Source organism: Cygnus olor, chromosome 4, assembly GCF_009769625.2.
Source record: "Cygnus olor isolate bCygOlo1 chromosome 4, bCygOlo1.pri.v2, whole genome shotgun sequence".
Classification (NCBI taxonomy): Eukaryota; Metazoa; Chordata; class Aves; order Anseriformes; family Anatidae; genus Cygnus; species Cygnus olor.
Genome location: NC_049172.1, coordinates 50,865,552 through 50,882,764, shown reverse-complemented (window position 1 = coordinate 50,882,764; position 17,213 = coordinate 50,865,552). Strand labels below are relative to the sequence as shown.

General features: G+C 40.9%; 2 protein-coding genes across 2 annotated transcripts in view; one reads left to right on the top strand and one right to left on the bottom strand.

The window, feature by feature from the left end:
- The window catches only part of ATP10D (ATPase phospholipid transporting 10D (putative)), a 45,081-nt gene extending 34,565 nt beyond the window's left edge, over positions 1 to 10,516 (top strand). The window contains exons 17-24 of the mRNA XM_040554939.1: positions 1,698 to 2,007; positions 2,638 to 2,714; positions 3,240 to 3,365; positions 3,843 to 4,043; positions 5,558 to 5,638; positions 5,842 to 5,946; positions 6,816 to 7,003; positions 8,805 to 10,516. Coding sequence (XP_040410873.1) covers positions 1,698 to 2,007; positions 2,638 to 2,714; positions 3,240 to 3,365; positions 3,843 to 4,043; positions 5,558 to 5,638; positions 5,842 to 5,946; positions 6,816 to 7,003; positions 8,805 to 9,276 — 1,560 coding nt within the window. The 3' untranslated portion in view covers positions 9,277 to 10,516. The remainder of the gene's footprint in view (positions 1 to 1,697; positions 2,008 to 2,637; positions 2,715 to 3,239; positions 3,366 to 3,842; positions 4,044 to 5,557; positions 5,639 to 5,841; positions 5,947 to 6,815; positions 7,004 to 8,804) is intronic.
- Positions 10,517 to 13,166: 2,650 nt separating this feature from the next.
- The window catches only part of CORIN (corin, serine peptidase), a 136,991-nt gene continuing 132,944 nt past the window's right edge, over positions 13,167 to 17,213 (bottom strand). The window contains 1 exon segment of the mRNA XM_040554938.1: positions 13,167 to 17,158. Coding sequence (XP_040410872.1) covers positions 16,976 to 17,158 — 183 coding nt within the window. The 3' untranslated portion in view covers positions 13,167 to 16,975.

Here is a 17,213-nt window from a genome sequence, read left to right as displayed (position 1 = left end):
GTAGAAAATTGCACTTTTCTTCAATTTGTGGGGAGGGTGTTTGGTTTTCTTTGCCAAAAAAAAATGCAGTCAGATAATATTGCAGGACAAACAGAAAAATAACATGTTCTCTGTTTTTCCATCCCACAAAAGATAGCATGATTTCTTGGAAGATGAAAATATTAGAAAATTGACGGTTTGCTTCCTTGTGGGTAAAAGATAAAATAATTTACATGATATCTGTATCCTTACATAGTCCATAAATGGCCATTAATTATTTGAATTGACTGCTTAATTTCTGTTTGTGTTACGTGAGAGAGTGACGTGCTTCAAATTTTATTAGACGTTTCAGGTGGATGTAAGGTTGCAGCATATTAGCAATATAAGAGTTACTGTAATGCATATTGTATTAAATTAAGTTTTGTGCTGCTTTGTCATACACTCCCTCAACCCTACTTAACTTGCATAAATGTACTAGGAATTGTCTCATTAAAATGCATTGCACACAGTTTTCCAAAAAAAAAAATGCCAACAATTTTATTAGAGAAAAAGCCACCTTCTTTCCACCACCCAGTAGTTGAGCCATGTGATAAAGAGTGGTTAAAAATGCTGTTGTTTTGGGAGGCAAGTTTAATCCTACTTGCACCCTCTTTTGGATGGTCATAACTACCTGGTTTTCAAATCTTGATTTTTATCAATTTTGGATTTCTTAAGAGAGAAGTTACTAACTATAACTGGTAAAGTGGACATATGCCCACTGGTATGCCAACGGCTCAGAGCAGAGACATGAAATCTGAGAAAGCTCTAAGGAAGTGGAAGATTTTTAAGACCTGCTTTTCTTTTTTTCTAAGACCTTCTTCTTTTCTTTTTTTTCTTTACTTACGTTTCTTTAGAAATTGAATTGGTATCTGTCATGGGGAATGGTGTGGCACATGGTTAACTGTGGGAAAATAAACTGAAAAAGAAAGGAATTTAGTCCAATTATGTTTGATGAAAGCTTGTTTTCTTATTTCTGTTACTATTTTCTCCCTTCCATTTTTCCTATTGGGCAAAGAGGATCTTACTTAACAATGCGAATTAGCTCCTCTTGCAGAAGTGCTCATCTTCCCTCTAACTGGGCTTTGAAATAAAAGACAGACAGGATTTGACACTGTTGCATTTCAAAGTAAGATAACCAGCAGACTTAAGAATGTATTTTTTTCTATATAGTACATGCATTACATATATTTATATAAAAAATCTTTTGAGCATCTTATACTGACAAGGTAAAAAAAAGTTTCACAAGGCCAGTTCAATAACTCATTGCAGCTCACATATAATCTGATTTGAAATGCACTTTTGGCTTTACATGCCAGACAAAAGAAATGAAGAGAGCAAAAGTCTTACCCAAAGCTGTATTTATATAACAGAATCCTTAATGTTTGTTTGTTTGTTTCTGGTAGTCCTGGAACATTTTCTGATGTGTCTGAGTGTTTTCGCTTCTCCTAATACAATAACCAAACCAAAGCAAAGTTAAATCATGGTCTGTTTTATTAACAACAGACTGCATCCTTTGTGGTTTTAAAGAGTTGTTCACTTCATGTCTGAATCCTTCTGTATTCAAATGAAATGCTACACAAGGACAGCAACTGACCTTTTCTCCATATGTGTTTTATAAATTGGAAAGGGAGACAGAATACAAAACAGTGCTTAGTAAGTTGTCTTTCTCTTGTCTTTAGGATGCTTGTGCTTTGGTGATGAACAAAATTTTAGAAGGCATCCAGAAGAATACTTCTGTCAAAAAAACAAAAAGTCAGAAACTTGGGAATGTCTCTGCAAGTCCCTCTACTCAAGCTCCAGGGTTCAGTGCAGGTCTGGTTATTGACGGAAAGACTTTAGAGCATGTCCTTCATGACAGCCTGCAGAATATTTTCTTGGAGCTTACAGAAAAATGTCGAGCTGTAGTCTGCTGCCAAGCCACACCACTGCAGAAGAGTGTCCTGGTCAGACTGGTGCGAAATAAGCTAAAGGCAATGACATTAGCTGTAGGTGAGTCCCATGGTTTCTTTCTTTTCTCTGAAAAAAAGTAGAAGCCAGTTTCTTCTTTCCTTTATTTTCTTTAATATCTGTCACAAAATGTACTTACAAGGAAGATAATCCTTTGAATAACAGTTGTCTCTGGCATAAGATGATGTTAGTCTTCTAAGCTAGCAAATTTAGTCCATAAACACACTCATGGTAATCCAAAGCAACAAGGACAGCAGCAGTCATGTACAGTGACATGTCTGAAGGGGAAAGTGAGAGGATTTTCTCTGTTGTTCTTCATCACAACCCCCAAAATAATGAGGGAAAGAGATGACTGGGTGTGATTTAAAACACACATACTTTCTGTTCAAGCATACTGACTAAATCCTGACAAAAGGAGCAGCTAATATACCTTTGGAGAATATTGCTCAGTTCAGTCAGGCCTCCCACATACTAATCCTGCTTTCCACAGGGTTTTTCATAGGCTGCATTATTGGCTACAAAATTGTTTTTCTCTGAACTCTGTGGTGTTCTGATATATTTGCCTTTTCCTGCCACCTCCATGGCAATGTGATAGCCAGCAAAGCTGCCTCTAGGTCGCATTCCAAGTGAGAGAGCTTAGTTTTGATTTCTCCCCTTTTCTTTTCTCTGTAGGTGATGGTGCCAATGATGTCAGTATGATCCAGGTGGCTGACACTGGCGTAGGAATCTTGGGCCAAGAAGGCATGCAGGTAGTGTATACAAAGACAGCTGCAAGTGACATCTGAATCCATTTTAAATCTGTTCAGCTTACTCTGGAGGCCTAGCAGCTTCACAGCCCATTACCGTATCCAGGGGGGGCACAGTTTGCATCCTGAGCTCACACCCATGTCTCTGCGCTCATCAGGAGCACACAGAAGCTGAGGCTGCAGGGGTTCAAACTCCAAACAGCAGAGCTTGCTCTTTGAACTCCCCAGCATTAATTTCATGCCACAAAACAAGCACCAAGCATCAGTGATTTCTGTGAAGTTGTGTGGTAATAATAAAGACAGGCAGCCTCATACCTGCATATGTTGTGTTGGGCTGAGCTGTGTGTGTTAGTGTAAAATGTGGTACAGAGGGGTCAGATCTGAATGAGGCTACAGCCATATATATTATGTATAACAAATCACAAAATAAGAGTTTCCAGTAGTACATCAATTGCTTGTTTGACAGTACTTGAAGTTCATCTTTAACAGTTTGGATGTAACATATCTTTTTCTTCACTTGTATTGCAGGCTGTGATGGCAAGTGACTTTGCAATCTCTCAGTTTAGACACCTCAGGAAGCTGCTGCTTGTCCATGGTCACTGGTGTTATACCAGGCTTACCAACATGGTGCTCTACTTCTTCTACAAGAATGTGGTATGTAGCTGTCCCAACCTAGGCAAATCAGTTTTCTTTTTTGAAAGTGCTGCAGGGTCTAGTGTAGCTTCACATTATTTTTAAGTTTCTATTGTGAATGCGTTCAAAAAGACACAAAGAGCATATATCACAGTTCAGTTTCCCATTTACATCTGCAGAGACTAGACACTCCTATTCCTTGGACTGAGTTTTCCACTCAAAGCCATCATCTAATTCTATTAAAATCTGGGTAGCAGGCATTACTTAATGTAGTGGCAGCATGAATATTTAAACAAGCCATGGATACAGTTTTTAAATGCAAAGATGTGTTTTATCCAAATATAATTTCAAGTGTGGGGTTGGCAGGGGCTCTATAACAATTATACATAATTTTCCACAGATTACTGTAACCAGACCTATGATCTGCCTATTTTCCTCTTTTTTTTAAAACACTTGTCTCTATGGGTAACATTTATCATCTCATCATTAACTTTTCAGGCCTACGTGAACCTCTTGTTCTGGTACCAGTTCTTCTGTGGGTTTTCAGGCACATCAATGACTGACTATTGGATCTTGATTTTTTTCAATCTCCTTTTTACATCGGTGCCACCCATCGTTTATGGTGTCTTGGACAAAGATGTGTCTGCAGAGATACTCATGCAGATCCCGCAGCTGTACGTGATGAGCCAGAAATCTGTGGTAGGTTAAAGAATGTTTGGCCTGAAGCAATTTGAAATGGTCAGCATTTGAGCCATTTCTTTCTTTCCTTCATGGTTCACGTCAGGCAAACACGAAGTTTAAAACCACTTTCTTTGTTAGATCCAGACCTTTACAATGCATGCACAAACAAAAGCTGTTTTTTCTGCTCTGTGCTTTCTCAGTCACAGACTTTTGACTAAGTAAATGTTACAAGGCCTCAGGATTTGGCCCTTTATTTTGGTCTTCGGGATATATACAATGAGCTGAGCGGATGCTTTTGAGGCAACATAACCAAAATTGCTTCATTACACAGTTGTTTTTCTCTCTGTGTGCCTTTTTTCTTTTTTGTTTTTTCTTTTCTAAGGTTTTATCAGAGCTTTCTCTCTTTTGTCCAGCTCAGCATTGTCTTGCCCTGTGGTTGGAGTTGTTAAGCAGTATATCATTTCTTTTCTTGAATGAAAATGACAGTGAAATAGCTGCTTTGAATTAAGTGCAGTGTGAAAGAAAGAGAAATGCTTAAAAGATATTTGTCATAATATTGCACCATCATATCATAAGTGCACAGCTCTGTACAAGCTATAGAATGGACAGTAACTTGGATTCATCTTCAGTGATTTAAAGCACTTCTCTGACATGGGCAAATGAGAAGACTAGTTTTGCACGCCGAAGAGAAGGGCTGTGTGGCTTTTAATCTCTCTTTATTAATTGGAGAGGAAATCCTGTGTGACTAGACTGCTCCCATGTGTGCTTCAATGTAGTGCCTGAAGGAATGGTATATATCTGAGCCAGGGCAAATAAAGCTATAGTTTCATAAGCAGTTGAGCTGTCACAACAGTTTGCTGCCACTGAGTGGGTGGGGTAGGCTCGTTCCTCCTCGTTTTCTCCCTTCTCTTCTTCCTTCTAACCATTTTCACCCATGTGGTTAAACTGCCCCCCTTGTGCCAGCTCTGTTGTTCATCAGATCCTTTGAGGAGTCAATTAAACTCGCTAAACCAACAAAGTTTTAGTGAGTTTACCAGCGGAAAAGCAAATTGCTTTCTCACGTTCTAGTAAGATTAGTTAGCTCACATTACAGTCTGGTAAGTACAGAGGAGTCAACCAGCAGAAACTAAGAGGCAGAAGCATATGTGCAAAACAGAAGGAAGTGGATTTGGAAGGAAAGTGAGATTTGGCATCCAGTGATGGTAAGTTGCAAGGGTGTCCCCCTTGCAACACTGTCCCCTAGCTCTCTCCCTTCCTTATTACTCACTTAGGTTTGACTCTGGTAGGTCTGTTCTTGGAGAAACAGCTGTAAGATCAGAGTTCGCAGATTTAGCTGCTGATTTAAATCCTAGCGGTTAGCTACATATGCCGAGTGAGCTCTTTATTCTTATTATGGAATAAAAGATGCTTCTTTGTTGGGAAACTGGAGTTATTCTGCAGATAATCTTTCTCCAAATCCAAATGAATTCTAAATAAAGCTGCAGCAATTTGTTCAGTTTGTTTCAGTGACGTCCTGTTTTTTTTTCTTACAGGCCTACTTGCCTTCAACTTTCTGGATAACCTTGCTGGACGCTTTTTACCAAAGTCTTGTTTGCTTTTTTGTGCCTTACTTTGTAAGTGCTGGATATGAAATACTCCTATATACTTTGACATATTAAAAACTCAGGCAAATTAGAGAAAACAATACCATTTTTCATTGTACTTCATCATATATAAATTTGTACTAGCAGGATTGTATTTAAACTAATAATGCTGCTTTGCATATTAGGACTAGAGGTAAAGAATGTATTTAACTGACTGTCATCTTCCCTTACAGACTTACTATGGCTCAGACATAGACATTTTTTCTTTCGGAAATCCTATAAACACAGCAGCTCTCTTCATAATATTGTTGCACCTTCTCATTGAGTGCAAGTCTGTGGTGAGTACTTGGAGCCAACAGAATTATTTGTATGACTAAATTTGGTCTCTGAATTATTTGCAGCTAGTAAAGGATCCTGCCTTACCAAGATTCGGTGGGTTTGGGATGTCAGTTTGGTTTTGAAAATGGTAAAACCAACCAGTGATCTGCTTGAGCTTTCATAAGTTCCCAAAGCTTGCTTCTAGAATACAATGTCATCTGTTGATTTTGAATGCTTTAAACTGGTGGTCTGCTCTAGAGAAACATTATGTTATGAAAGCAACACCTTTATTCATTTATTCAGAATATATGCATAGCATGAGTGTATCCATGTTCTGAATAGGAAAAGATTACATAAATGGATTTTATTTGGCATTGTGTGTCGGCAAGCTGACAGACTATTGACTGTGTTGTTTCCATAGTAACTATTATAGCCATAACTCCAATGAAGAACACTTAATCAATGTCTCGAGCCAGATATATTAGGGGTAGTGGCATGGGAAGATCTGCCTCCATTGCTTGAAATCTTTCTGCGAAATCTTTCTGCGAAATCTTTCTGTGCTGCCAGTGAATAAGGTGGTCATATAAGGCAAGCGGCATTATAAAGGCTTCCACAAATGCATCAAAAACTATGCTTTTAGTAGAATTAAAAAATCAAAATTAAACAGCTGGTTACCTATGAACTGTAGGAATAAGGTTCATTTCTCCCTGGTAGTGTTTTGTATGGAATTAGGAATACTGTCTGAACAGATCTACCCTTTCTTACATTAATAAGCTGTCCTTGGAGGAAGAGTGCATGTGTGCATGTTCACACATGCATGTGCATACAGGAGTTATGGTTCTTTCTACTGACAGCTTAAATCTGACTTCTTTTCTTTTCTGAATTGCAGACTTGGATACATGCAGTAGTTATAGTTGGCAGCATCCTGTTTTACTTTGTCTTCACTCTGGCTTTTGGGGCAACGTGCAAAACCCATAACCCACCATCAAATCCATATTGGATCATGGAAAGGCACATGACAGACCCAGTATTTTACCTCGTCTGCCTCCTGACTGCTTGTGTTGCTCTGCTGCCAAGGTATGTTTCTGTTTTATAATCACAGGTTCCTGTTGCTAACAAATTAATTTTCATTGGGTCTTTGGTACTATAAATCTCTGCTTAGAAGTCATCTGTTCCCCCCAAAAAGCAAATAAAATTTTGTAATTCTACAAGAGAAATCATGCGAGGACAGCTTCTTAATGACAGGTCATCAAAGTAAACTTCAGTAAATATAAACTATATAATACTAGTAGCAAATGCTGTTCTAGGACCTTTTATGGAGCTGTAAACAGCCTAGGTAGGAGAAAGGTTTTGGGTTGCTGACTGCTTCCAATTTACAAGTATACCATTTTGAACAGTGGCAATGTTTTTCATGATGAATTAAATGCAAAGCATTCTCTGAATCACTTTCGCTCTCCCCATGCCAGTACCCCAGAACATTTATAGCTGTTCTAGCTGATTCAAGCTCTTCCCAGCTGATGATTTGATAGACTTGTAACAGAATGGCTGCTGTCACACGTACATTTTTTTCTTGCTTATTTCTGCTGTAATCTTTTGTAAGATGCTGAAAAGCCTTCACTTGGAACTATGAAGCTAGAGGGTGTTCTACACCTTCTCACCTAAGACTAGGACTTTCACTGGAGTTTTTAAGGAGTAGGTTTCCTACAGAGAGGTAGACGTTAAAGTCCTTGTTGAATCTGAAAACTCACTGCAGAAGTCTATGATTAAAACCTTAGCCCAACCTAAGCCACCAGGGAAGTTAGTTCCAATATGAATTAATCCTAGATTTTCTTTACGGAACATCACTTGTACTGCTATATTGCTGGTACTGCATGTGATGCTTTATTTCTTTGGTCTTTGCCTTCTTGTTCTTTCTTGCTTCTGTTCAATTCTCTGGCTCCTGGAAAAATTTAGAAAGATTTTAGAAAGGTGCTCTGACTACTGCCCCCAGCTTTCTAGGGCTGTATGAGTGCCGTATTATTAATGTGAACCAGCAGTGATAAACATCATCTCAGTTTGAAGCATGATTTTTTTCTAGGCCTGATACCTGATATATTTCTCTATATATTTGCACTGTTCCAGGGAAACTCTAAACTGAGCACTGACCTTGATGGCTTTTTTCGGGGGCCTGACATTTATCTGCAGAAAGCTCCATTTTCAGTGTAGTTGGGACCCTGGCTCTTCACCAAAGTTGCAAATGCACATTGCTGCAGTAACTAGAGAGGCTGAGAGAGCTGGGGTTGTTCACCATGAAGAAGAGAAGTCTCCAGGGAAACCTTATAGCAGCCTTCCAGTGCCTAAAGGGGGCCTACAAGAAAACTGGGGAGGGACTCTTGGTCAGGGAGTGTAGTGATAGGACAAGGGGTAAGATCTTTAAATTAAAAGAGGGTAGATACAGATTGGATATAAGGAAGAAATTCTTCACTCAGAGGGTGGTGAGGCACTGGAACAGGTTACCCAGAGAAGCTGTGGATGCCCCAACCCCGAAAGTGTTCAAGGCCAGGTTGGATGGGGCTTTGGGAAACCTGATGATTAGTTGCAGGGGGGTTGGAACTAGATGACCTTTAAGGTACCTTCCAATCCAAACCATTCTATGGTTCTATAAGTCTTTGTGCAGGACAGAAAAATGGAAGCATCAGCCTTTGAAAATGCTAGTTTTTCTGGTGCAGTTTCTGACCTGATAATTTATGCTCACAAAATGGCACCAGCAAAAGCATGTTTTAGAGGCTGCAGCCACCTCTAGGTTTACATGAATGGTGTTTGGTTTTCTTTAGTGATCCTGGAAACAGTTTTGAGTCTACTTCTAAACAGCTTATTTGAAACTGTGTTTATTTTGTAGATATTTGCTGAGAGTTCTCCAAGGAACGTTGTTTCCGTCTCCGGTGATGAGAGCCAAGCACCTTGACAAACTGATCCCTGAGGAGCAGAGGGAAGCAATTAAGAGATGGAAAGATGATTGCGTTGTAAACTGTAGAATGGAGTTCCAGATTACTTCTGGGTCTTCCAGCTCAGCCACAGGTGCTGTATCAGAGGAAGAAAGCATTGCCAGTGTTTTGCCAACTTCTAAAACACCTTTTCAGGCCTGTTCAAGAGGGGGGTTAGTGGAGGAAGTCTCCTTATCAGACATTCAGGATGAGTCTGGGAACACAAACAGCCTGAGCTCTGATAGGACTGTATTTCTGAATTTATCAAAGGAAACTAATTCAGACTCCTATGGAACTAGTAACTGCTGTGCCAAAGTCTCTCGGCGTACTTCTGAAGAGGGCAAAAGTGCCATTTCCCTAGCAGGTTTGAACACAAAGCAGGTTTGAATTGTTTTGTGTGCACAAGCTGGTTTAATGTGATTTACAAAGTTGGAATGTGAACTATTGAAAATCCAAGAATAATAACTGCTGATGTATGCTACATTGCGGTTTTGTTTTCTTCAGCCAAGGAAGATGATGCACCCATTTGCTTAAAAGCTTTTGTGTTTATAAAGCTTTTCAGTAATTTATTGAGACATTCAAGGCCTAAATGGCTGAATTTTGTTGTTTTTGTATGTAGTAGATTTCGCATACTGTTTCTGTCTTTCATGCAACGTTGCATAATGCCTCTTGGTGTTATAGACAGGACATTGTATGAATTACAGATCTGTGGGATCTAGTTCAGGTAAGATTCACTCTATAATAAGCCACGCTGCTCCCTTGCATTGCTGTCTTAAAATTGTCATATTGCCTGGGATTCATGGCATGCTGAAGTATGCAGTAAGCAGAAAGCCTGGGATGCTGTGTTTTTAGTTGGTTTGTTGCAAGACTTCTCAGTGTTTGTACATAGCAATTGTTTTAACCATTGTTGTCCTGCTCCTCCACCATCTATTGCTAAAACTGCCTCACTGCTGTCCAAACTCAACTTAAACCGTTAGGAAGGTATCCTGGATGAGACATATAGCTCCCATGTCTCCCTCACCTTCCTCTCCCTCAGGAGAAAATTCTTGTGCAGCTTTTTATTCTCCATGGTAGTTCATCCTCCTGCTACATCCTTTCTCTTTGTCTCCATGTTCCCTTTCATGTTATTCACACTGACTGGACTTCTTTTCCTCCTCATCCAACTTGTATGTTGGCTGCCTGAATTTTCTCTAGATTCTACCTCGTGCCTGCACTGGAAAATCGTCTGCAAGTGGCAGTGGGTAGCTCCCATGTGTCTACAGGCACAGCAACTTGTAGCTGATGACATTTCTCTTCTTGACTCTCAGGTGTTTTTACATTCTTCCAGACTTTTATAATAAACAACAGTAAGTATCTACAAAGGCTGCTCAAAAGTATAGCCATTTGCGAGCCCCACATTTGAGCTCTGTTGCATAAATATCTTGGAGGTGTCCTGTATCTGCCATTTCCCCACTGCTCTGCAAGCTGCACAAAAACTAGCTGTGTGTGGCTTATTTCTGGAGTTCTGGGTGTCAAAATATTGCCTCCTTTTTACTTCTCTGCCCAAAAATTTACATGGCCAATTTATGGAGGAATTTAGGAAATTGTTTGTATCCACTAGCACCTGTTGAAATAAACTATTTCCTCAAACTTTAGCAGTTAATGAATTATTATTACTGAGCCCATTTTTTGTTATGTTTCGTTCTAAAACTTTCAGCTTTCAAATTGCCAAGATTTGTCTGTTTATTTTTAGACACCATGTTTGGGGCAAGGGCTCTGCTTTTTAATTGAACCATGAGTTTTCCATGCCAATGATCAACATTACATATTCCACATCTTCTAAGATCTCTGAAAGAATTTAAACAAACGCTGTGAGGTCTAGGACAGCTGCTGCTATGTAGGGCAGATATTGAGGGCATGCTAAGTTCATTCAAACACAGGTCACCACATGTTGCCAAAAGTTTGAAACGGTTCTGTTTTCAAAAGGTAGAATGTAATTCGTGCTGACTCCGTCCGTACTGCTAGTGAGGAGAAAAATATCTTTTTGTTTAGCCTGTAGAGGAAGACCAGTGGAAGGAGCCAGTGAGACAGGCGTTTTTGCAAATATTTTTTAAATTTGATTCAACATATGACAAAATAATTTTTGATAAGTTCTAACATATGTTTAATGTGCACATTTGAAGTGAAAGCAGATGTTCAAATTCTGAGACAACGTGTCCAGGCTAAGTTGGTTCGCAGTTATGATTTCTAGGTGTTTGCCTGTAGTATACTTGCTTGTTACCCTTGTGTTTTTTGCAGTTGGGGAACATTATTTACAGGACCAGATTTGGAAAGACTTGAGGAAAAGAGAGAGGGACATAGCAGCTGGGGTTGACTTGCCAGGGGTGGACTCCAGGTGTCCTGACTGAAACATCTCAGCTTTCTCTGCAAACCATGGGAACCATGAGGTATCCTAGAAGATGCGAAGCAGCCAGCAGGTAGTGCAGGGAGGTGAGCTGGTACGAGGGCAGAATCACACAGGGGTGGACTTGCTGGGACATAATGAATGCCGGAGTGACCTGCTGTGCTCCAGCAGAGCTCCAGGGCAGGCTCAGCTCTACCCATGTCATTCCTAGCACAGGTTCTCCTGTTGTAAAGAGCTCCAGTGCTTTCCTGCCCTGGAAGTCAAATATTGGTGTTTCCAGTATCTCACCTGAATGTTTCTTCTGCACCTTAAATTTATTTCCTCTCTTCACTTGTGTGACAGAAAAGAGGTGGTTATCGTCTCATCACAATAACCAGTGATGCAAGACTGTTTCCACCATTTCATTCAGTCATTCTTTTCATCACTTTGGATTCTCTTGTTCTTTCTGTTGAGGTGCTAGCTGAGAGGATCTAGCGGAGAGCACGTTCTCTGAACTATGATATCCTGACCTGCTCACTGTCAGCAAACTGACACTGAGTCCAAAAGGCAGGTTTTGGCAGCTAAGTTTCAAGCGAGTTAGATATTTGAGAGGCAAAGAGTTAGATTTTAGCACCCAAAAGAATGGTGAAGTGTGCATTAGTGATGGAGAGGTTGTGCTGTTGTGTACTTTTGAAGAATCAGTAAAGGGACTAAGGTACGTTGCGCTCTCATGGGTGAGCTCTGCGACTCTCTGTGGTGACTTACAGGCATTCTGGGCTCGGCTTTCTTCCCTTCCTGTCACTGTAGAAGGGAGCTGGGTGACAGCATTGGACTGAGCTGCACTCCTTGAGCTTAAAGCACAGCGATCCGTCTGTTGCCTCTGCTGCAGGAGCAGTGCCTACAAGGAAATTCAATAGGTGGGTGATCTTTAAGTCTCAGGAGTTCACGTGTATCATATAAAAGCTGTAAGTACTCAAGAATATAAAAGCTGTAAGTACTCAAGATCTTTCCAATTCTGACTGTAAGCTGTGGCAGCTAAATAACTGCACCGAGAAGCACAAGTGGCCCTCTGCTGTTAGAACTAGGGCCGGCTTCATGCCCTCCAGCCGCCTTCCTGTGCCTCTGGGACATTGAATTGCTGTTGGTTGCCTTTTTACAAGCCCAGTCACCCCACTACTCAGTGCTTAGTTCTGGTGGGGCTTTCAAGATGTATTCACAAATTGAGTGGAGGATTATTTCATCAGTGTCTCAGAAGTTCCAGACCCTGTGGATCGCCTTGGAATTTCAGGTACTCTTAAAAACTTCCTCTCTACCGATGATACCACTGATGGTGAGTACTTTTATACCAGTCAAAGTGGTACAAAATAACGCACAGCATTTCATTTTTTTTATTGGTGTGTTGTTTCACTGATGGTGCACGTAGCTTAAAATTCTTCACTATAAACCTAGGTTATATGCTTTCAGAGGACTTTGACAAGCCATACGAATGCTAAAAATACATTGTGTAAAACCTGATCTTTTGTTTTTTTCTTTCATTTGGTGGACAAAGCAGAAAAATGTAATGGCTGTCTGCTGTGATCACTTGCTATTTTTACTGAACGGGAGATGAGGGTAGTGAGTCTTTAATAAAAGCTTCAAAATTTTAATTGGCCATATCTAAAGTGGTGCCAAATGAAGGGTGCAAGTGAAACGTTCTCCCCTTGCTTCTCAACAGTTGAATGTTTATTTTTTTTTTGCACTGGAGACATCACAATCCCCTGCTTGCTTCTGCAATCCTGCACTTAGGCACAACATGACCTGACTTTTCCATTTGGAAAACAAGCTTTTTAAGATCCTCTCACAGGTGTCTTGCAGATGTCATAAAGGAAAACACAGTGTCTAAAGTGTTGGTTGGAAAACAACCTTCAGGCTCCTATCCCAACTTTGTAGCTACACTTAGAGCAGCTTTAACTCACAGGTTGGTGTGCAATATTTGATCCACAGAAAAACACTTTTTTCTTTTTTTTTTTTTTAATTTCCCCAGCAGCAGCATGTGCACCAAGCATTTGCAGGTGGCAGTCAGCCCCAGCCTTTATTTAGTGAGTGTTTTTGCAGCCCAGCAAGCTCTGGCCCATACATGGGGCACAGTTTGAGCTGAGTGGCTGACCCAGGCTGTAGTTTTTCCCTTAGCGCCGCTGGCTGCAGCACAGGGCCACGGAGGAGCTAACACAGAGCACCCCCTGCTCCCGCCAGCCCTGGGTCTGCTGCTGGTCTGAGCAGCCCATGCTCTCTGCAGGAGTTAATGGTCAAGTTCTGGAGGTGACTGTATTAAGAACGTTCCTGTAGCTGAATTTCAGTGTGGTTTTTGTATTACTAGTTTTTGTTTTATCCTGGTTGTTTTACTCCCATCCTCATGGTTCTGCGTATCTTACTGCTGACTGCAGTTAAAAGCCAAATTTTAACTCTTTCATGTTTCTGCATGCTAATATTTTTATTTCAGCATGTGCACATGTTGAAGTACAGCGTACCGGTTATAAGGAGATGATAGATATTTATTTAAACTAACTGTATTCCTGAGGAAAGCCATAGAACAAAATGTGTTCAGAGAAATCTGATTTTAGTGTTTTTCAGATTTTTTGGTCTTGAATAGTTGTTGGCGGTGGTGTTCTTGGTAATGTTCTGTATACTGGAAGCACACATGCAGAAGAAGCCAGAAGTTGTACAGTGGTTGTAGTGCCAAAACCTCCCCAAATGCTGTAATGCTTAAAAAACTAGATAAGGGTATGCAAACACCATTTCAAAGCTATTTTTCGGCCTTATTGCTAAAGCTATAACTTTATCCTGAATCTCTTCACACCTCCGAATTGTCATAGAGTCTCTGGAAAAATTAAGACACATTTTGAACAGAGAAGTTACTTGGAAAATGATTGTAAATTTTTATTAGTACAGCTAGAGAGAAACACATCTGTTTGACAGTGAGGCATTGCTTCCATTTGGACGTACAGCTGTGTTAGAAGTAAAACCAACAAATGTGTTACCTTGCAGTGTGGCTACACTTGTAAGAGACACAGCATAGTTGTGATCATAACCATTATGTCAGCACGCGAGGAAAGGTTTGATACAGTGGAAGGAGGAATATATTTGCCTATTTCATGTGCACACATAGAAAAAAGCAGTATAAAAATACATTTATAAAATTACAAATTTCCTCTTTACATGGAATGTTGTGGCAGATAGAGGTGTGGGGAAGGAAAAGACCCTGCCAAGACCCTGCTGCTCCCTCCTAAAGCCATTGGGCTGGGGTAATATTTTCTGAGTGATCCAGAACAGGACAGGGCTGGAGTGTGAGTTTAAGCAGGACTCTCTCTTGTTTCCTGGGAGGAGGGACTGCTTGGAAACTGGTGACCAAACCCAGTTAATTAAAATGCACTATTACTTTATGTATTATCATTTGGCAGTGCCTGCCCTTGGCAGAATTCCAAGCAGCTAACCGCTTCACCTGGTGAAGGGCTGTCAGGCTGGGCTGCTCGTTTCACAGAGCACGTCCTGGCTTTTACCCATAGAAGGCAGACCTGGCTGAAATCTGTTACAACAGATCCTGGCCCCAGAGAAAAGCTAAAGCAGGGGACCAAGAGCTGCCATTTACGTACCCTTGAAACAAGGGCATCAGTAACCTGCTCCATATGCAGCCTACCTGCACTGGAAAAATATGGCCACAGCTGCTTTCTCCCTGGGGAAAACATTTATATGTTACAGTAAAGGCAAAATCTTTAATAGAGAAAGAAAAGAAAAGTAATAACTAGGAAAGTTTTCTTTCTGAGCATGAAACAGTGATACCATAGTCATTTAAATTATTTCAGAACCCATAACATAAATACCGATTATTTTTTAATAATGCTCTACAGAGTGCTGTCTAGTATGTCTAACATTAGGCATGTTAAAGGAAAAGATACGGAAATAAGAGGTAAAACTTTCACCAAAGCAATAGTCAGGTCTATGTAGGTTAGTTGTAATGTGATTAATAGTACCTGAAGTGTCCATTAGTTGGCTCTTCTGGTGCGTGTTTCCACACATGGCAGTCCTGGTATTTATTGACAAGGCCCTGCCATGCTGTCATGGGGACGTGCCAGAGGTAGCAGCGAGGGTAATTACATGCCTCAGGCTGAGTTCACAGGGGACTAGGCACAGCACTGAAAACATCCAGCTTTTAGACGCGTTGCTCCCCAGTGAAATTCATCCTGTAAGCCTCAGCTTCCTGACTCCTCCTACTCTGGCCTCCCAGAAAAAACATGAGATGTGCAGAGCATCACCTACAGCAGCCATAAGAAACACCTCCCCTCTAGCACCAGAAAGAGGTGCCAAGCTCCACTGTAGGTTTTTTACCAGACTCCTGGAGTCGAGGCTTAGCCTCTTGCCTGCTAGGCAGAGCCCTCTGCCATCGAGCACCTGAGCAGGGCTCTCTGAGCCTTTGCTGATGAAGCTATTGTACTTTGCTTACCATATTTCTGATTCTCATTTGAGCAGAAGCTGGGATCCAAGTCTTTTTTCATTCAGATTTCTTCTTGCCTTTTTCTCTCTCCAGATTGTTTAATCTTGCTCAGCAAAATGAAACTTTCAGTGGAAGATACTAAGATACTAGAAGAGACCTATCCAAAAATACTGTTTCCCAATACTATTTCCCAGTATTTGCTCACACTGTATCTTTTTTACTTTAAAATCTACATTTTCTGCATCTCACCAGATGCTCAAACTAGCTTACTCTTGGGACAAAAACTGTTGCAGTGACAGTGCCAACAGTATTGGTTTAGAGGGTTAGATTGTCAGTGCATGCTTTATAGACTGAACACACTATACAAAAAGGGGAAGAAAAGCCAAAGGGGCATAGGTTTGATAAATATGCTACTCCATGTAGTGCAGTCAAGACCAGGGCATTTCTGGGCACACTGAGACATGGAAGCTTCAGAAAATTAAGCAATAGAAACTTAAGTAGAATCCATCCAAAGAGGCTGAACAACAAAATTTTGGTCTCAGGTGCCTCAAGTAGTAGTTATAGGCCTTTTCGCCTACTGGTGCCACCCAACACCCTGCAGAGATGCCCAAGCTGGCAGTGGGAACAGGAGCTGTGGAGTCAGGACAGTAAGTGCCGTGCCCGTGTCAGCCACCCTGAGACAGGTGGTGTTGGCTCCGGCACACCAACAGCACAGGGCTGTGCCCCTTCGGAGACCTGCACTTGTACTGATATGCCCTGGGCGAGGTGGACACACAAGCTCAGCAATCTCTTCCACACCCTCCAGCCCGTGGTGTGGCCCTTGTGAATACGTATCCTGTCGGCAGCATCTGGCCGCACTGAGTTCATACCTCATGATAATGAGTGTGAACGCATGTGCTACTGAGTGAGTAGTATTAAAATAGGTTATTTAAAAAGTTTTGCTAGTCTGTGCTACTGCTAAGTTTGAATATCTGAAAGGCAGAAAGTGGCTCTTTCTTTTCTTTTAAGCCTTTTGCTGTGCTCAGAATAGCACCACAAAAGTTAAAAGAAAGTCAAAAAGGATTATTAATTCTACCCCAAAGTATATTCACCAGCAGAGGGTTGACCATTAACATACAATGCATATTCCATAGCTCCACAACAATAGAAGAGCCTGAAACTCCTTTTCACGGAGCTTCTGGACTGCAAAATCTTCAGTATTGAAGTGCTGTTTCCATTTTCCTTATGTCTGTCAGCACAATTCTTACCATCTGGAGTTAGTTTAGCAGAAAGGTGTGGATGTATATTTGTCTTTCAATCCACTCAATAAAATGTGACACGTTGCTGTAAACTCCTGGTCCCAAAACCTTGGAAAAGCAGACAGAGCCCCAAGATGTTAAACCAAACAAAGTCCAGCGCCCTGCAGGTTGCTCACATACAAGTGGTCCTCCGCTGTCACCCTGCAATATGAAAGAAAAAAAAAAGTCTATAGGGGCTACACATAGCCAGCAGTCA